This window comes from Chiloscyllium plagiosum, chromosome 5 (genome assembly GCF_004010195.1).
Source record: "Chiloscyllium plagiosum isolate BGI_BamShark_2017 chromosome 5, ASM401019v2, whole genome shotgun sequence".
In the NCBI taxonomy this organism is placed as follows: domain Eukaryota; kingdom Metazoa; phylum Chordata; class Chondrichthyes; order Orectolobiformes; family Hemiscylliidae; genus Chiloscyllium; species Chiloscyllium plagiosum.
In genome coordinates this window covers 113113319-113135041 of record NC_057714.1, presented here as the reverse complement: position 1 = coordinate 113135041, position 21723 = coordinate 113113319, and the positions used below count along the sequence as shown (strand labels likewise).

Sequence of the window (21723 nt, the reverse complement as noted above, 5' to 3'; positions counted from 1 at the left end):
AAACAGACCTATCGGGCTGGAGCCCAATGAATTCCTGATGAAGGGCCCTGACCTGAAACGCCGATTTTCTTAGGTTCATTTTAGTTTGTCCTGTGAATTGTGCTTGTCATTTAGCCAAGTTGAATGGGCAGGGTAGAGTAATATATGGTTTAACACTGCTGGTCATTCTGACCTTGTTCTGCATAAAACCACTGTGTGCAGGAGCAAAATAGTAACAATTTTTTATTTTCACATGTACTTGATATTAGTGGGAAATTGACTAGAGAAAGATTCTAATTGGAAAATGTGTTCAGGTAACTGCAGCTGACAACCATTTAATGATTTTGAAAGATGCAGTTAACAGAAACCATTGAAAGCTTTTTTTTTTAGAAAGGCATCTCGAAGATTACTATAAATGACTGTAAAATGATAGCAAAACATCTTCACAACTTTATTTTTGGGCCTAAGGAAGTGCAGAGTATTCAGTCGGAAACATAACAGAAACATTCAAGCAATCTTTACAGTGCAGAAGGCCATTTGTCCTGTTGTGTCTGTACCAACTTTGAGTAATTCAACTAGTGCCATATCCCCGTTTTCACATCATGCACATTCTTTTCCATGATTCAATTTTTGCAATTAAAAGACCAGTGTAAGGTTGACCAGAATTGCCATCCTTGTGAAGAACAGCCAGTTTGTGGGCAGCACGGTGGCACAGTGGTTAGCACTGTTACCTCACAGCGCCAGAGACCCGGGTTCAATCCCCACCTCAGGTGACTGTCTGTGGAGTTTGCACATTCTTCCCGTGTCTGAGTGGGTTTCCTCGGGGTGCTCTGGTTTCCTCCCCCAATCCAAAAGTGTGTAGGTTAGGTGAATTGGCTATGCTAAATTGTCCGTAGTGTTTGGTGAAGGAGTAAATGTAGGGTCTGGGTGGGTTGCGTTTCGGCAGTCTGTGTGGACTTGTTGGGCCGTAGGGCCTGTTTCCACGCTGTAAGTAATCTAACTGTGCAGTTTTAAAAGAAAAATTGTTTTGGTTGCTCAGGAGAAGCATTGAAACCCTCCAGGTACTGCAATACAAAAGTTACTGAAGGAATGCAACTGTTTGGAGTGGAAAAACACAAAAATGCAAATATTGCAGAGAACTGCTTAAAAAGGAAAAATTACTGGACTGCTCCTTCAGAGAGCCAGTAGAGGCATGTTGGACCAAATGGCCTCCGGTGCCTTGTGATTCTATGTTGGAAATTGCAAGTAAATACTGGGAAGGTGGCAACCTTCCTTCTCTCAGGATAATGGTTTGGGCTGTGGTGGTAAAATGTGTGTTACACATCACCTGGTGTGGCTCAGGTGTCCCACTCTGACAGAGCACACACCATTGTATTTGCTACGAAGGAAGACAGTACGCAGGTGCTTGATTTCTCTGGGCCCCTCTTCTCAGGCATCTGAGCTTTTAATTTTCTGTGTCCTTCCAGGCAATTGATCAGGTTTTATCTGTGGAGAGAACAGACAGGTTAATATTTCAGTTGTGGACATGTATATGAAACAGAAATGTCTGCCTGTCTTCACTGATGCTGGTTAACCTACATGTTTACAGCATTTTACATTTTCTAATGGACTCTGAAAACTAAGACAGCAATCTGATCTTGTTCACCATTTCTCCATCCCATTTGATTTCCCTAAATCAATTCATGTTCTGCATTGCAATTAGATGCCTGTTCACTGAGAGGGAGAGAGACTGTAGACTTACTCCTATCAGATGAGAGAATATGATTTGCAAGCATGAAATTGGATGCAATGTAGATTGCTTCGAATCTATTGCCTAAAGTAAGAATGTTGTATTTTATATCTGAAAGATAGTAGTAAATCATCAGTTGTCCCAGAAATCTCGTTGGTTCAGCCTTCAGCATTTTCAGTATCGTGCCTGCGTTAATGATACTATGGCTCCTGTACCTACTAAGGCCACAGCTTGGCAAATAATTTATCTAAGTTTGTAATTGTCTACATGTTATTGTGGGAGCAGTCTTGGTAAGATGACAACTTGAGAGTATAGGCCTAGTCTAATCTGGTATTTAAAAAATTGGTAAATGATTTGATTTAAACATAAAATCTTTAGGAAGCTTCACCATGGATTCTTAATGGATTTTCCCCAGGCTGGAAAGACGAGGACCAGGGTCACAGACTCAGAATAAGGAATCGTCCATTTAGGATTGAGAGGGAATAGAAACTACTTCATTCAAAAAGTTGTACCTTTTAAAGTTTCTTACTATAGAGAGCTGTGGATGCTGAGACATCGAGGCAGACACCAATAGCGTTTTGAGAACTGAAAGCTTTTAGTGATATGTTGGTGTGGTGAGGAGGGAGTTGAATGGTAAAGAATGGAGTTGATGATGGTATAGTGGTAACATCTGGACTATTAGAGGCACAGAGTTAACATTCTGAGGACGAGAATTCAGATTTCACGTGGCAGTTGGTGGAATTTAATTTAATTAATAATTCTAAGATGTAAAGCTCATTTCGGTAATCGTGACCATGAAACTACCATCGATTATTGTAAAACTCAGCTAGTTCACTAAATGGCCTTCCAGGATGGAAATCTGCCATCTTTACCCATTTGACCTATAACATTTGGGTTTGACTCTTCACAGCTGTCTAAGATGGTGAAGCAAGCCACACAATTTTGATATAACCTGCATTCCATAAAAGTTTTTTTTTAAAAGACAGACTAAAGGGAGGTGATGGCCTAGCGGTATCATCACTAGATTATTAATTCAGATGCCCAGGTAAAGTTCCACCGTGCCAGTATTCAGTTCAGTAAAAATTCAATAAATTGAAATCTGAATTGAATAAATTTAAAAAAAATTGAACTCAATGTAAGTCTGGAATTAAGTAAAGACCATTTTAACTGTCATTGTCAGGGCCAAACCCCTATGGTTCATTAATGATGTCTAAGCAAGGAAATTTGCCATCCTTACCTGGTCTGGCCTGCAGGTGACTTCAGACCTACAACAATATATTTTACTCTTACTGCCCTCCGGTCGAGCCAGTAAGCCCACACCTGTGAATTAATCTTTTTTTTAAATGGCCTACTCCTTTAATTTGCATTCTTGCATTCCTTTACACCAATGTTTTGTAATCTGATATTTCTACGAGTGCTTTCGTAGTCAGTTAACATTGATTTACTTTTGAAATTAATTTCTATTTCTGATTCCATTGGCATATGTTTTTGCCCGAGGATATGATAGATATCCTTGTGCTCATATCATATGCAAGGTATATCATTCCCATTTGGTGTTTATAGAGAAAGTTTCTCCAAAAGAAACTGATTGTGAATTGCTCCATTCTTGATTATGGAATTGTGATTTTAGTTGGAAAGAGATACTTTATTCGAGTAAGTAGTGACTTGAATGAGGTTCAGTGAATTATAGGATTATTTTTCCTTGGAGTTTGCTTTCTTTCATGGGATTTAGGCATCACTGACTGGGCCATTATTTAATGCCCTTCTCCAATATGTTTGATGGTCTGCTACTTTCTTGAACCACTGAAATCCTTGGCTGTTGGTGCACCCACAGTGCTGGTACATTCCGACTGTGCCTCTCTGTCTGTCTCTCTGTCTGTCTCTCTGTCTGTCTCTCTGTCTGTCTCTCTGTCTGTCTCTCTCTCTCTGTCTTTAAGTTTACAGTTGCCAGCTTTAATTGGGAAATTTATTCTGGTCATTTTCAGTTGCACTTTATAAACTGATTAAAGGACTGGCGCTATAAATGCTATTTATTTCTGAAGGGATTGAGTCCTGATTTTAGATTCTCACCATGGATTGAATTTGTTTCATGTCTGTTTGCTGCATTAACTTTTTATTGTGTTTGTACTATTTTCTGCTTCAGAGCAGGCCATGTCTTGTTCATAATCGTGTACAATCCTGAAAAACATATTCAAGTTGCTCACTACTGGGTAAACACAAAACATTTTTTTAGGGATAATTTTTGAACTTCCTGAAGTGTAATGCCCAGAAACTATAGAATTTTAACAAGAAGTGATTTTAAAGTTAAAGGAAATGAGGGATGAGATTGGTGTAAATTAGGGTGGAGCTGCAACAGGATGTAGAGAATGTGATGCTTTCACAAGAAAGTTGGGAAAAGTTCCTTGTGATCCAGAAGGTTGAGAAGTTCAATTAATTTTGCTGCTCCTTTGTTGCAACAACATCCAGCATTGCACAGAAAACACTGTAACACAGAACTTTCAGTCATTCAACTTGTCAGCTGAGTTAGTAAATAATTCTTGCATATTTCGAGTAAGCATTGTCATTTCTCCTCTATCTCCATTTCTCTGGACTACACATTAAAAGAGCATATTAAAACCTGTCAAGGCATTTCATAACACTCAAACATATATGTAATTCTCTCACATTCTCCCTCTTTCTGTCTTCAACTGCCCCCCTGACACCTCAATCCTCTCAAATTCACTTTCCCTCTCCCTTTCTTGCTCTGCCTCTGATCTTGCTCTTCCTTTTCCACCCCCTGCCATCTTCAGTATCTGTTTATCTTAATTCTCTTGGACCCTTCCAGGGTGATAATGCAGTTGTACAGCTTTCTGCTTTTGACTTTATGATGTTGACATCTATTGTCTGCTATGTACATTTTGGTTTATAATCTGTCAATTTGTGTGGTACGGATTTGGTTTTGTATCTATTGTGCAGCTGGGTTAAAGTTGGCAGCACAAGGTGTACATTTTAACACTGAGAGTAGCAGAGTAAGCACAATTGCAGTTTTAAGCCTGCATTCATTTGGAAATACTTCAACATGAGTTCAAAACTCAAAATTTTATAACTGTATTTTGACAGTATACTCCTTGAGTATGGCAACCTTTTGTTTAAGTGCCAAAGGAAGCAAAAATTGAGTAGTAGTAACTTTACAGTAAAATTGAATCTAATGCTCCAACTGGTTAATGCAATGTTTGTGAAACCATTTTGTAAATGTTTCGAAGTACTTGTTTTTATCTACATGTGCATTGTATCTTATATAAATGCTGTAACAAGCAAAGGCTTCATCAGACTCTCTGATACAGATATATCTTCTTATTGGTTATTGTCCGAGTGTCCAATGTGTTGTCATATTGGAAATAAGCACAAGGGGAGGATCTTCAGCTCATTAAATGACTGGTCATCTGCCAGTAACAGTTCTTTATAAATGCTTGATTTTTCCCTCAAGCCATTCACTTTGTCGCCGCACTGGCGAGTGGGGAGTGGATGATTATTGACTCCAGAGTTGTATGTGAAGCCCGGGAAGAGGATAAAGATTGAAGTTGGAGCTCACTGAGGACTGTGAGGCAGATGAAGATTGGCATTGATAGCCCACTGTGGTGCCCGAGTCAAATATGTATGTTTCTGAGGGCATAATGTTGATGGCACTTTGTTCAATAGTTAGTGCCATCTGAGCCCTCAATCACTGGAACACTGCATGTTACGTTGATTCATTTAAAGGGTTTGATGAAATTATTTAAAGCCGAGTAAGTTTTTTCTTTTCGGTTATGCTGCATTTGACTGCTAGTTGTTTTTTTAAGTCAGTGCTCTCCAGAGTTGTAAAGATTAATTTTGTGACTAAAGTAGAAATAGTTTGTGTGCAGATCATTGTTACCTGTGCATTAAAGGCTACAGAAATCATAATGAACCTCTTAAGTTTGCAGAGGGAACCTGAAGTTCCAAATAAATATCTGGTTGGGTGGAATTGTAGTCGAAGAATTATGTTCAGAATCGAAGTCCAACTGTAATAAATTCTCTCTTCTCTAGGAGGGGTAGGTAATTTAACCACCATGAGAAAAAAAAGTGGAATTTTTAAAAAGTGTTTGTTATCCTCACTTTTCATTTTACTTGAGCTTGCTTTTAAGTTTACTTTCCATAAGACCTACCCACTGCTGATGAGCATCTCTCTCTCTCTCTCTCTTTTTATAAAGAAATGAACAAAAGTTTCTGTAAAAAGGCTTTTTTTTAGAAAGTGAAAACTGCTGTTGAACATGTGAGGGCAATCTGTGTCACAAGTTAGAAGATGGAAGCAAACTCACCAGTTTATTAACTCACCAGTTTTACAATGAACATTGGAAGTCAAGTGCTTTTCTGAGAAGTGTCATGCATAAGAAATGGTATTTAGTAATCTGCTTTTCTTTGTTCAAATGTATGAGACATAAAGTTATAAATTGCTGCTTGATTGCAATAGCAGATGTCTGAGGTGACACCAGCTTGTTAATTCTTTCTGTAGTTGCTTTCTCTTTGCATGTCTATATGTTTGGTAAAAGTAGACACATTAAATCCCCTAAATTATAAATAATTTAGATGTTTCTGCCTCTCAGTGCTCTAAAACGATCTGTTGCTTTTGTGATGTGTCCCATAAAATGATTGGCATGATGAGGATTTCTTTTTTCTGTAATGATTAGATTACTTACAGTATAGAAACAGGCCCTTCGGCCCAACAAGTCCACACCAACCCTCCGAAGAGCAACCCACCCAAACCCATTCCACTACATTTACCCCTTCACCAAACAGTACGGGCAATTTAGCATGGCCAATTCACCTAACCTGCACGTTTTTGGACTGGGAGGAAACCGGAGCACCCGGAGGAAACCCATGCAGACACGGGGAGAATGTGCAGACTCCACACAGATGCCTGAGGCAGGAAGTGAACCCAGGTCTCTGGTGCTGTGAGGCAGTAGTGCTAACCACTGTACCAACCACTATGCCACCGTACCGTCAGTACCATTCAGTATCTGCCGAACATCCCATGGGGAAGCAGAGAAAATGGCACCCATTGAAGAATCTTAGAGTTTCTGGTCTTTTGTGCTGAGGTATTAGGAATAGAGTTTGAACCTACAACCTTTTAGACAGTTGCTTGATTCATCTGTGGGACAGCTCTCCCAATTTGGCAGAATCCTCCAGATGTCAGTGAGAAGTACTTTGCAGAGTTGACAAGGCTGGATGGGCTTGCTGTTGTAATTCAAGTGCTTAGTTTGATGCTGTGTGGTCCATCTGGTTTAATTACTCGCTTTAGACTTTTTGTAGTGATTTGATACAACTAATTGGCTTGTTAGGCCATGTCAGAGGGCAGATAAGGATGTTGTGAAACTTGAAAGGTTCAGAAAGGATTTGCAAGGACATTGCCAGAGTTGGAGGATTTGAGTCACAGGGAGAGGTTGAATAGACTAGGTCTGTTTTCCCTGGAGCATCGGAGTTTGAGGGATGACCTTTATAGATGTTTATAAAATAATGAGGGGCATGGATAGGGTAAATAGACAAGGTCTTTTCCTGGGGTGGGGGAGTCCAGAACTAGAGGGCATAAGTTTATGGTGAGTGGGGGAAAATATAAAAGAGACCTAAGGAGCAACCTTTTCACGCAGAGGGTGGTGTATGTGTGGAATGGGCTGCCAGAGGAACCGGTGGAGGCTGGTCCAACTACAGCATTTAAGTCATATGGATGGGTATATGATTAGGAAGGGTTTGGAGGGATATGGGCCGGGTGCTGGTAGATGGGACTAGATTGCATTAAGATATCTGGTTGTGTCCCTATACACATCGATCCACCATGGCAAGGGTCTCCAAGCCCTCAGTTGTTTCTTCTCACGCTGACCCAACCAGTACCCTTCCACTGACACCCTCATCCGCCTGGCTGAACTGGACCTTACCCTCAACAATTTTCCTTCCAATCCTTCCAATCCTCCCACTTCCCACGGGCACCCACATAGGACCCAGCTATGCCTGCTGTTTGTCGGATATGTGGAACAGTCCATCTTCCACAGTTAGACCAACCCCACCTGTTTCTCTGCTACATCGATGACTGTATTGGTGCCATCTTGTGGTCCCACAAGGAAGTTGAACAGTTCAGCAACTTTACCAACACCTTCTACCCCATCCTCAAATTCACCTGGACCATCTCAGAAACCTCCCTCCCTTTCCTGGACCTGTCCATCACAGTCTCTAGCGACCAACTAACCACAGACATATACTACAAGCCCACCAACTCCCACGGCTACCTAGACTACACCTCCTCCACCCTACCTCCTGTAAACACGCTATTGCTTATTCCCTATTCCTCTGCCTCTGCCGCATCTGTTCCCAGAATGACCAATTCCTCCTCAAAGTCCCAGATGGTCGCCTTCTTCCATGATCGCAACTTCCCTTCCTACATGGTTAACGTTGCCCTCCAGTTCACTTCCTCCACTTCATGCACCACCCACTCCTCCCAATTCAACAAGGACTGAATCCACCCCTCCCCCTCAAACGCGGTCCTCCCCTTCCACCCCATCAACCTCTGCATACAACGCATCATCCTCCACCACTTCCACCATCTCCAAACGGACCCTACCACCAGAAATATATTTCCTTCCCCACCCCATCATCGTTCCAAAAAGACCATCCCTCCACGACACCCTCATCAGGTCCATTCCCCCCACCAGCCCACACCACACTCCTGGTACTTTTCCCTACCACCGCGGGAAGTGTAAAACCTCCGCCCACAGCACTCTCCTCACCTCTGTCCAAAGCCCCAAGGGGTCCTTCCTCATCAGTCAGAAATTCACCTGTACCTTTGCCAGTGTCATCTCCTGCATCCTGGAGGAGGAATACCTCATATTCAGCCTTGGGACTCTGCAACCACACGGAATAGATGTGGATTTCAACAGCTTCCTCATTTTCCACCCCCCCCCCTCCCTCCCCAATTATCCCAGTCCCAAGCCTCCAGACCTGTCCATCACTTCCCCATCACCTTCCTCCACCTATCGCTTTCTCAGCTACCTTTCCCCAAACCCCACCTCCTCCCATTTATCTCTCAGCCCCGACCCACAAATCTCATTCCTGATAAAGGGCCTATGCCCTCGATTCTCCTGCTCCTCGGACGCTCCCTGACCTGTGCATTTCCAGCACTACACTCTCGATCCTGAGCTCCAGCATCTGCAGTCCTCACTTTCTCTTGGGATATCTGGTCAGCATGGACGAGGTGGACTGATGGGTCTGTTTCCGTGCTGTACATCTCTATGACTCTATGACTAAGAGTCACAAGTAGTCCAGACCAGGTAATGAGGCAGATTTATTTCTCTAATGAACCAGAGGGGTTCCTATGATCTACCCTTGTATTCCAGTTTCATCAATTACCATGAAGGGATTAGAAGCGATGGTCTCAACATTAGTCAGGGCTCTGATTACTAGACCAGTGGCATTTCCACTATGTCACTGCCTCCTCAAGCTTCTCTGTTCCTCAGCATGTGCTCTATCAAGTCTTTTCATTTATGTGTTGTGAACTCAAGAATACAAACCAGGTTTCATCAAGCAACCCTCATGAACTTTGCTCCCGTTATTCTAAAGAACTTTATGGTGTGCATTGTTGTTTGATAAGGGTTGGAAACAGTTAAGTGGGTGACAAGAAGATGTTGCCTTGTTTGGTCTGTACAGTCTTTCAAGCTTGGACATAAAATTAGTCCCATCTTGAGAGAAACCTATGCTTGGCTCAGGTCCTATTTCACATGTTTTGTTCAGGTCATTGTACAATATAGGCTGATTAACAGTGAGCAGGCCTGCTTCTTTGGAATGCAAAACTCAAAGCTCAGAGGGTCTATACCAAATAATGCACTTATCTGTTTACTATATTTCTCAAATTCTGGTTGTGTAGCTTTTGTTTTCTTTCTATCCAGTTTCCTCAATGTAGATGCTTTTAAAGGGATTACATTGCAAAAATATTCATATTATATTGGATGAGTCCTTTTATCGCAGTACTTCCACTAGAGGTGCTATATAATTGTAGCCATGTTGCAGTGGTGTCAAGGGCATCTGTCTCAGGGAAGGTTTCTGTTGGCTGGTTAGAAACGGGGTGCTACAGTAAGCAAACATATCTGGTTATTTTCTCTGTCCTTTGCAGTTGTCCAATTGGATGGGCATGATACGTAAGCACTGGATCGGGTTCAGTTGTCTTAACATATTTTTAAGACTGTACTTCACTGTGGACTTGTCTAAGTTGATGATGTGGTTTTCATAGTGTTGCCTTTGCTATAGCAGCACAGTTGGTATTTTCATCTCAATTGTGTCTTATCGTTGGCACATTACACGTGGCACAACAGTATTGTACAAAGAACATACCCCTGAGAGGGTGCAGAGCAGAATCAGAAAACATGCATGGGTTTCTTTTCAGTAATGCTGCAGGCCAATGGTGCCTATTCAGGTCAGTTCTTCCAATGTGCTTCATGTAGTAAAATTCTAACCCCATTTTTGGAAATCTACTGTACAAGTTTGCAACACAAGACACAAGAGATCTTTCCACAGTCAGTACAAAAGCAGGTTATGGTGCACGGGCACTGATTCTCTCGTAGTCCCAGGTACCAGTACAAAAATAACTTGTCAGCTTTGCAATTTGGTGCAGCTCAGTGAAAAAAACTTGTAAATCTCCTAGGAAGCTTTTAATGGCAGCCTATTTCATAGGAATGAATTTATGAAAACGTGAGTAATACCCAAAGGGAGCAGAGCATTGTTTACTGTAGTCTGTTTAAATATGCTTTAAATAAACTGTGTTCCGGTTGTATTTAAGCTTCCTATTTCTAACTATTCTGCAGATTTTATGAAATATTTTTAAACCTGATTTCACTTTTGTGTAGGTTTTATAATTACAAAAAAAATTGTGCTGTATTTCTGAGGTTTTTTTCCTTTTTTTTTACCAGTTCTCTACTAATCTGCTTTAATTACAGAACATTGTCTTGAAGTGTTTGTTTAATAGGCTGGTAGGGGCGCTATTTGAAACAGATGAGTTTGCATATGTAAATCTAAATCTCTCAAGCTCTCGCAGAGTCGTATGTTCATTCCCCATCCCCACCTCCTTTGAGCAGTTCATTCATATGCTGCCAGGCATGAGCATAAAGAGAAGGGGATGTGTTGCCTTTGCTTGCATCAGAATTGGTTCAGCAAAAAGGTGGGGGTGGTGGGGATGGGGAGCAATGGGAAAGAGAATAGATGCTTGTAGGGCTTCACTTGAAGGCCTCATTTTATAGCAAAGCAGCTTTGAGTTTCAGATCGGATATCAATACTACAATCTTGCCAACCTGCTCTTTGTTCTGACCTAGGTGTACACAGAGTGTATACCGTGATGGGGGTGAAGAACCGCCCGCAATGCTACTTTGATGTGGAAATAAACAGGGCTCCAGGTAAGACTCTCACTTCCTCTATGTTCAGCAAATATTTATAATTTTGATGAACGTAGCATTATCTGTGGAACATAATTTTTTTGGTATAAAAAATTCTGCAAATGATCCTAGCATTATTTCTTGTTATAATGCTGTTGTGTTAAATACTTTATAAATTTCTGTTGACACTTGGGTTGATACTTGAATTGAAAGCTATATTTATTTATACCCTGAGGGTAGTTTGTTGAAGCCCACCTCTCGCTCTCTCTTCCCACGTCGTCTCCCCGCACCAATGAATATATCAAAGCATATTTAGCTTTTGTTGAATGTTTGTATTAACTTTAACAGTCGAGTGTGCAATTATTTAACCACTTGTATTCCTTCTGTTTTAGAGAATGGTAGTTATCTTTAATATTCCATTGTTAAGAATGTGGATCCTGGTGTTTAACATATGATGATGATGATGATGATGATGATGGTTCCTTCCTCCTGCATGTCCCATCCCCAGTATCATCACTGAATCTGGAACTGTCAACTCCTGATACCTTCACAAACCTGCAACTGAACGTCAGGTGAACGCAGAAGTAACCGATAGGCAAGGGAAGGGCTTATGAACTGACTTTGCCTACCGTTCCAATAAAACTGCAGCAATTCAAAACCAGGCTGTTTTAATTTCTGTTGTGAGCTGATGGTACTGCTACTTCAGTCCTGAATCACATTTTTATTCCAATGATGCTCCCGTGAGGAAAGGAAGAAAGCAGAAATATAATCATGGCAAAAATTGTGATGTCAAATCTAGCCCTGATTTATGAACATATATGAGGCAAAGCTGGAATCAGAAATGTGCTTGTTTCAGAAAATTAATCTTTGCTCCAAATTTTCATTTGAAAAATGCTACAGGATTGTATTGGAAGGCTGCCTTACAACTGCAGAAAGCATAGTTGCCTTCCCCCAGTTGTATGTAAAGCATTGGAATGTCGAGGATTAGCTTTGGACGGTCATGTGAATAGCTCTATCTGTGCATTATTTGTGCAGTACTTGCAGCATTTTTCTCTGTATCCTCCTTGAATGGCAATGGTTACAGCTCTAAGCTCACCAGAAATTTTGCTCTACCTTGTATAAATGTTCATTGACTGAAACCAATAGCTGCCAACAGTCTATATCTGTCTCCCCATGGACAAGCCTTGATTTTCCTTATTCAGTACAACTCTCCAGTGAGCAGAAATCTTGCCTTCATGGGTTTCCTTCCCTCAGTGCTGCCTTCCCAGCAGTGGAACTCCAAGGATATGTCATCAAATCGAGCAGCAGTGCAGGAAGTCAGTTGACCCATTTTACCTGAACCAGTTTTTTTTTAAAAGAGCTACTCAAATACTCCTTTCTTTCTTGTTCATAGAATCATTGAATCTCTGCAATGCAGATAGAGGCCATTTGGCTCTTCAGGTCTGCACTGACCCTCTAATCCAGCCACACCTCCACCTTAATGCTGTAACCCCACAATTACCATGGCTAATTCACCTAGCCTGGACATCCTTGGATACTATGGGGCAATTTAGCACGGCCAGTCCACGAACTTGCACACTGAGAGAGGAAACCGGAGCACCCGGCAGAAACGCACACAGACAGAGAGAGAACATGCAGACTCTGGACAGACAGTCTCCCAAGGCTGGAGTCAAACCCGGTTCCCTGGCACTGTGAGGCAGCAGTACTAAGTTTTTCCCCTTTAAGTATTTATCTCAGTCTCTTTGGAAAATTATAATTGAATATACTTTTACTGCACTTCATTCCAAAAGACAACAATTGTAATTAATGTCCTGATTTAGATCTAATCACTCAGATTGAAGATTGAACCTAGAATCTTGTGGTTACTGTGGCTATGTACTGCACTGACCAGTCTCTTTATACTTACTGAGTCATCAGAATCCCAGGGCTGGTATTTTTAGTATTATTTATAGACTTATATCAGAAGATTTTTGTAAAGAACGAACATTCTCACAGGTACTATATTTTGTATATCCTCCTTTCAAGCAAGGATCTGTAATATCTCCTATTACATAGAGAGGTGAAAAATGAGAGCAGGATTTCAAGCTTACTCTGCTGTTAAATATGATCATGGCTGAACATTAAATTAGTACTCTGTTCTCACTTTCTTCCTATTACCTATGATCCTTTTAGCCCCAAGAACGATGTCTCTTTCAGAGGCTCGTTGTCCACTTGGATTTGGAGCACTGCTATAAAGTGAATACAACATGTCATTATGACTGTGTTGTGTTGACCATGCTCAACCAGCTCTGTGCTTACAAATCTTCGAACATGGTGTCTGATATTAGATATGATGCTGTTGTTGGACATCATGTATTAAATAATCCTGATTGCACTAAGGGAAATTAATTTTAAGGTTCAGTCGGACACTTAGCATGCTTGCTTGCAAGTGCTGGAATCAACATTCTTTCACATTCACAGAGCCTTGTTATTTATGAATACATCCACGTGTACTTTTTTTCAATAAAGATATTATAGAGATGGCTAAGCCCTGCTGCAACCATATGACCATGCCTGACCAATCGGAGTTGACATGCCTAATTTTGAATTTCATCAGTTTATTAAAATTGACAGTTAATTGTTGCTAGAGCATTTCTGTTCTTACAATTGTCAAACCAATCAAATGCCCTTATGAGAAAAAAAAATTTGTTTTCTTTCTAAATTTGTTTTCTTTCTAGAGTTGGTTTTCTTTCATTACTGTCTTGATGAGTTCAAGATAGAAAGCTTTGATTTCAAATTGCTATTTAGCAATATTTATGTTCTACGATACCCAAAAAATTATTACTACTAGTTGTTGTAATTCTGTGTGTTTTCATTCTGTCTTGGGTGACTCGGGCTGACAGTTTATCCCATTGTGATTTTATATGATGAAATTTATCAATACCATTTTTAGGTTAAATCAGAAGGAAATTTTAGGTGAGTATTTTTGTTCAAAGTATTCCTTCATTTGCTTGTAGACAAAGTGAAATTTTAAAAAATTCATGTATTTATTGAACCTTAGACTCAGGAGTGAAGTCATTCTTCCCCCCTCACTATGTTAATTCAGGCATTATCACTTAGCTGCTGTAGATAAAGCAGTGGATCTGTAACTTTCACTTGGTCTGTGAATGAATTCACAGTCCTGGAATGCATGCAACTATATGTTTGACATTTCCTGTCCTAGCTGGTATCCCAGAGTTGTTCAACTTGCGTGTGCATCCTCCCCACCCATCACCCCCAACCTCACTCCAGCTCCATTTTTTCTATGGGACCTGTTTCATCTGTCACATCAGGCAAGAAGTTAACCTTAAATCAAAGACTTTTACAAAGTACAAAAATAGAAATTTAAAAAAAAATCTTGAAATGTCATAAGTATATCATTTAGTGTAGAAAATGAAGAATTATTTCAAATATAGACATTTATTTCCTTTAGGCCTTTTCTCTTCTATTCGATCATTGTTATGGTCGTCTTATATAGCAGGCGAAAGTGAATACTGCAGATGCTGGAGATTAGAGTCGAGGGTGTGGTGCTGGAAAAGCACAGCATGTCAGGCAGCTTCCAAGGAGCAGGGAAATTGATGTTTTGGGCAAAATCCCTGATCCTGATTAAGAGCTTTTGCCTGAAATGTTGATTTTTGCTGCTGTATGGATGCTGTCTGACCTGCTGTGCTTCTCCAGCGCCACACTCTCAACTTCTCATATAGCAGGCTATTTCATCAAAAGTTCACTTGACTTCATAAAAATCAAACTGTTGCAAAGAATTGAAGTCAATTTTAATCGCCTCCCCACTCCCTTACAAAAGTAATGATGCCTGCATAATGGCATAATTAAGAGAACTTATTTCAGACAATTGGGGAGATGAATCAATATAATTGGAGACGTTCTTGGCATTAAACCTGGAGTTCAACAACAATCTTTATGTATGTTCAACTCACTTGTGTTTCCAAATTCAATAACTATTCCCTACCGTCAATATTATCAACAGCCACTTGCTAAAAAAGAAATAAAAAGCTGTTTTTGTGGTCAATGTTTCCATAGACTTGTTTTGAAGGTGACACTCTTCAAAGATTGTAGTAGTGCAACAGAAATCTTTGAAGTATTATTTGTATCAAAATAAGTCATAAATAAATCAAATGTACTCCTCAGCATGAACATATTCAGTTGGGATGAAGTGAACAATAAAGATGAAAGCAGGAAGTTTCAGCATTGCTTTGCATAAAGTCCACCTAGTAAGGTAATGCAACGTCTGGAAATGAACCTTTCAGCTCAGCGAGCAAACCTACACCAAAACCCAACCTGAGCTACAAATCTTCTCAAAACTCGCTAATAAAGATGAAATTGTCAAAATGTATTGGTGTTGTAAAAATGTTCATGGATGCTGTTTTAAGTTTCTTGCCAAAAGGCTACCTGCTCATAAAAAGGTAAATTTTAATGCAAATGTATGAGCTTTTAGGCAAGAGAAACTAATGATTGATTTTGAATCAATCCAGCTATGTTGCTAATAGCAACTGATGCTGTAAAAAGGTTTTAAATTAGCAAACTGTGACATTCACATCCAATTAATTTAAAGGTTCATGTTTTGGATATTATTATGACTTCTTGAGGCTACCATTAAATTTAATGCTAACAAATGCATACAGAAACAAAGCTTTTGATCAGAGTCTCTGAGACTTTGTTAACTGATGATGGCATGTTCTCATCTAGTAAAGCGCAGCAGGTCAGGCAGCATCCAAGGAACCGGAGAATCGACGTTTCGGGCATAAGCCCTTCTTCAGGAATCATGCCCGAAACGTCGATTCTCCTGTTCCTTGGATGCTGCCTGACCTGCTGCGCTTTTCCAGCAACACATTTTCAGCTCTGATCTCCAGCATCTGCAGTCCTCACTTTCTCCTCTCATCTAGTAAACCTAGGTATGATTGTCTCGTTATAGTGTGAGATGCCGCGGCCCCCCTGAGTCCAGAACATTTTATTGAGAAATACAGAGGCCAACAAATCAGGAGCCACCAAGTTTTGGATTATAAAAGAAAAGATAAATTCAAAATCCATTGAGTGACATCAAAAATGTTTTTTAAGTTCTGTATTCTTGCAGAAAGGTTGAGCCAAGTAAGGAGTTCAGTTGTATGGCGGTAGTTAAGAATGAAATTTACTTATGATTTTGCACATTGGCCATCGTAAGGAAGACATTGACTTCCTATCTGTAGCTTGGACCAGAAAGTTGAGGAACACTGTTGGTATTAGTTTTGATAAAATGGAAAATTGCAAAGAAGCGATTGGATGTGAGAAAGAGAGTCCCTCTTCAAGTGCAAAGCTTTTTGTTTTGTATCCTCTATTGGAAGAATATGGAGCACATCTGACATTGAAGCATACATCTTATTACCATCAGATACAATGTGTTGGTGTGCTTTGGAAAGATAGCAGTGGAACCTCGCACCCAGATTTTCGAAGTCCACTTGTAAGGTTACTTTGGACAAATCTAAGGAGAAGATCATTGATTGGAAAGGAAAATGTTCATAAATCTGGCCTAAAAGAAATAAAGATTAAGATTGTCCTTAAAAGGAGAGCAAGTGTAATGGAGAGCCTCTGACTGGTTAACTTTCCAAACTCTAAGAAGGAAGAAGACTACAGTGGATGAAAGATATAAAAGGGACCTAAGGGACAACTTTTTCACACAGAGGGTGGTGCGTGTATGGAATGACCTGCCAGAGGAAGTCTTGGAGGTTGGTACAATTACAACACTTAAAAGGCATCTGGGTGAGTATATGAATAGGAAGAGTTTAGAAGGATATGGGCCAAATGCTGGCAAATGGGACTAGATTTAGTTAGGACATCTGGTTGGCATGGAGGGGTTGAACTGAATGGTCGGTTTCTATGCTGTACAGCTCGATGATTCTAAGAGAGCTTCCCAGAGACATTGTTAGGAAGTTGTCTCAGTGCTGTGATAAATATCTGTGGAATCTCAACAATATTGAGCATTTGGGCAATATTGGATTCTTGATTGATTGATTGGAAAATGGTACATGAGTGATTACACGTTTTACTCGAACCATCGGGGATATGTCTCAATTATGCTGAATCTGATCTGTAAAGTTTGCCCATTGTAAAATAGGAACTATTTTGACTGAAAAACGGACAGCTAGCAATAAGTACACACTTTCTGGCATTGCTCATCCTGAGAACAAATGCTTCATCATTTTGTTACGTGCAATTACATTAGGTCAAATAAACAAGTGAGTTACACTTGAGGTAAGGTTTCTTCAGTGCTAACTGCATTGGCAGTATGCTGAGCGATATGTAACATATTTGCACAAAACCCATGCCATTGCACGTATTTAAACAACAGTCAATGGAATTTCACATTGTCAAGCTAACATGTTTGAAATCCCATTTCGTAATATTGACAGCATCAGTCCATACACCAATTTGGATCATTGATTACGTGCCATCCTGTTGTTAATCTAGTGTGTTGTACCATCAAATGGAATCCATTTGTAAAGTCAGCCCAAGGTATCCCATCATCAACAATGAGGGAACCCAGCACTTCACTGTAAAAGATAAGTCAGAAGCATTTGCAAGAGTGTTCAGCCAGGAGCGCTGAGTGGATGGTCCACCTCAGCTTCGTCCAGATGTCCCCAACGTCACAGATGCTAGTCTTCAGTTAATTCACTTCACTCTATGTATGAGCATAAAACCACTGGAGACGGTGGATACTGCAAAGGTTATGTGCCCTGAGAACATTCAGGCAATGACATGCTCCTGACATGCCATGCTCCAAGCCAAGCTGTCCCAGTACAACTATAATACTGGCATCTACCCGATAATATGGAAAATTGCCAGGGCATATTCTGTGCACTAAAAGTAGAAGACAATTACTGTCCCATCAGTTCACATTCAATCATCAGTAAAGTGTCATGAACAATAACATTAAGCAGTACTTATTCAGCAGTAACCTGCTTTCTTGTGCTCAGTTTGGATTTCATTAGGGCCACTGACTCCTGACCTCATTACAGCCTTGATTCAAATATGGACAAGAGAGCTGAACTCCAGAGGTAAAGAGGCAAAGCACAAGTTGGGATTGGAGTGTGATCCCACTTGCCTGGATGAGTGTAGCTCCAGCAGCACTGCAGAAGCTTAACATCGTTCAAGGCAAAGAAGTGTAACTGGCACCACATCCACACATCATTCTGTCTGCCAGTGATAGAGTAGCAGCATTGTGAAGCATCTACAGATTTGATACAAAAATTCACTAACTCTTCTTCGACAGCACCTTTTCAAATTTTGAACCACTAGCATCTAGAAAAACAAGGTCAATACATACATAGTGACATTAACTCAATATCCTGATTTGGACATACTTTGCTGTTCCTTCACTGAACTGGGTCAAAATCCTGGAGCTCCCTACTTGATGGAATTGTGGAATGCAGCAGTTCCAGAAAGCAGCATTCTCAAGATGCACAAAGGATGGTCAATAAATGCTGACCCAATCAACGATGCCCATATCCCATGAACGAATTAAAAATACACCCGTGATACACAAGAAATATGTCAGGTTGCAATTGAGATCATTGCCATTCAATTTGAATTTATACATAATTCAGTTGATAAAAAAGAGTCATAGTCTAAAGCTAACTCAGTTTCACTATTCAAATGAAAATCATTCATTTAGCACTCACTGGAAGTGCACTAAATTCAGATCTTGTATATGTGAAAGAGAATTGACGATTCTCCAGAATATGCCAACATCATCCCATTTTGAATTTAGCAAAGAGCTGCAGTTCATCTGTAGAATTTTACAACCTCAGTAAAAACACTGCTTTCCAAGGCACCTGGCCAAATCTAGTTAGTACTGCAAAAAAATGTTTTGCTTATAAATCCCAGTGAGCTCTCAACAAGTATTACAGTTAATTTAAGTAATCTGCCAGATTTTCTTTATCATTGGATTGTTGTTGGGTTGGACTGATCAATGCTGAGGAGCATCCTGTGTACTCTTCTTTTCTGTTGGGAAATATTGTATGACATTGAAAGTTGACTGGGGATATGTAGAGAAGTTAAATGTTTTCATCAGTTTACAACTGATGTCTTTTTATCACATGACACTTGTACGAACAACAGAAGTGTTACTTTGGATACTAAGTGCAAATCTTGATCTGACACAGAGGACGCCATGACCACTACTTGAAACTGATGAATTGTTTCAGAGACTCTATCTTTTCTAATTTGGGTCTTGAGTGTTTCCAAATCGTGGTCAGGAGATCAATGTTGAAGTAGTCAGGCTTGTTACCCAAGTTTGAAGAACGTGTATTGAGAAGCAAGCTTCAAAAATAGAAGACATGGAAGGTTGTATGTAAATAATTGAAAGCAATGTGTGATGATTTTAAAATAGATTAACCCGTTGAAGGGAAGACATCTGTCTTATCAGAAAAAAACCTTTTGAATCAAAAGCATCAGGCTTTCTCAGAGAAGCAGATTGGCAGAGCCTCCTGAGTTACACTAATTACTGCATTCTTTGATTTATGGAAGGTGTTTGCTGGTAGACAACTGGGGATTGACAGCTTCCATTGATATTTCAGTAAAGAATCCGCTATCTTTTCTTGTACCAAATGCTCTAGCCGTTACAAGATCTGCCTCAGTCAGTTTCCTGAATTATTTTCCCTATGTTGTTTTAAATATTTTTTCTGTATAACTGTATTAGGCGGCATGGTGGCACAGTGGTTAGCACTGCTGCCTCACAGTGCCAGAGACCCAGGTTCAGTTCCCACCTCAGGCGACTCTCTCTGTGGAGTTTGCACATTCTCCCGTGTCTGCATGGGTTTCCTCCTGGTGCTCCGGTTTCCTCCCACAATCCAAAAATGTGCAGGTTAGGTGAATTGGCCATGCTAAATTGCCCATAGTGTTAAGTGAAGAGGTCTGGGTGGGTTGCGCTTCGGTGGGTCGGTGTGGACATGTTGGACCGAAGGGCCTATTTCCACACTGTAAGTAATCTAATCTAAAAAAAACCTTGCTTTGAAATGTTCACTGTCAAACGTCCTTAGGAAATCGAGCCAGCCTGTCACCAGGAACATGCTGAAATCTTTTGTATCAATATTTCATTCTCTCCCTTATCATTCTTGTCATAATTATTTTGAATTTGCGATTACCAGCCCTCCTGTCAGTGGAAACTCTTTCTCCATATTTGCTTAGCATCGTCACTTAAATTCAAGTGCCTTTATTAAAGCTGTGCTTAACCTTCTCTTGGTAGAGGGAGCAATTTCATATTCCTTAATCTCTCTAAGTTCAAAAACCCTGGTATTCTGTCAAATCTCTACCCTCTCCAAATTTTAACGTCCTTCCTAAAGTGGTAGTTTAGACCTAAACAATTGTTATGAAGGTTTAGCAGAACTAATTTGCATTTGTCCTCTGTGGTTCTTTATAAAAAGTCAAGGAGTCTGCAAGCTTTTAAGCTCTAATCAACTCTTATTATTCCATTGATTGTGGATGTAGCAGATAAGGTCAGATTTGTTGCCCATCTATATTTGAAAAGGTGGTCAACCACCTGCAGCAATCCATCTAGTATAGGTATATTCACAGTGCTTTTGGGAGGAATTTCCAGGAATTTGACAGTAACACTGATTATCCATCAATCAAGATGATAAGTGTTTGAAGGGGAACTTGCAGTTGATGATGTTTACATACATACATTTTCTTTCATGCAATGTCAATGTTTATTGCCCATTCCCATTGCCCCTTATCTAAATGTCTTGCTGGACAATTTCAGAAAGCAGTTAAGAGCAGCTACATTGCTGAGAGTCTAGAATCACATGTAAACCAAACCAGCTGACAAATTTCCAATCCTAAAGGACATTAGTGAACCAAATAGATTTTTACAATTGGTAATGGTTACATGAGCACCCTTAGACAAGCTAAGGTGCATATATACCTTTTCAAATATAGATGGGCAACAAATCTGACCTTATCTGCTACATCTATCAAGGTGATAGAGTTCATGGATTTGGAAAATGCTGTCGAAGGAGCCTTAGTGAGTTCCTGCAATGCATCTTGTTAGTAGGTAGTGGAAGTATATTTTTATGGTGAATGGGGTGTCAATCAAGTGGGCCACTTTGTCCTATTTGGTATTGAATTACTTGTATGTTGTTAGAATGGTTTTGTACTGGAAATGTGTTGCTGGAAAAGCGCAGCAGGTCAGGCAGCATCCAGGGAACAGGAGAATCGACGTTTCGGGCATAAGCCCTTCTTCAGGAATGAGGAAAGTTTGTCCAGCAGGCTAAGATAAAAGGTAGGGAGGAGGGACTTGGGGGAGGGGCGTCGGAAATGTGATAGGTGGAAAGAGGTCAAAGTGAGGGTGATAGGTCAGACTGGGGTGGGGGCGGAGAGGTCGGGAAGAAGATTGCAGGTTAGGAAGGCGGTGCTGAATTCGATGGATTTGACTGAGACAAGGTGGGGGGAGGGGAAATGAGGAAACTGGTGAAACCCGAGTTCATCCCTTGTGGTTGGAGAGTTCCTAGCCGGAAGATGAGGCGTTCTTCATCCAACCGTCGTTTCGCTGTGGTCTGACGATGGAGGAATCCAAAGACCTGCATATCCTTGGTGGAATGGGAG

At 40.5% G+C, this 21723-nt stretch overlaps 1 protein-coding gene across 5 annotated transcripts in view; it reads left to right on the top strand.

Annotated features, from left to right (window-relative positions):
- The window catches only part of nktr (natural killer cell triggering receptor), a 240112-nt gene that overhangs the window by 87490 nt on the left and 130899 nt on the right, over positions 1 to 21723 (top strand). For 4 of the 5 annotated variants that reach the window (XM_043690824.1, XM_043690823.1, XM_043690826.1 and 1 more), the window contains one exon: positions 11053 to 11133. In XM_043690824.1, coding sequence (XP_043546759.1) covers positions 11076 to 11133 — 58 coding nt within the window. In that variant the 5' untranslated portion in view covers positions 11053 to 11075. Of the gene's footprint in view, positions 1 to 10885; positions 10902 to 11052; positions 11134 to 21723 lie in introns of those variants that run through there. The other variant, XM_043690825.1, reaches the window with a different exon arrangement.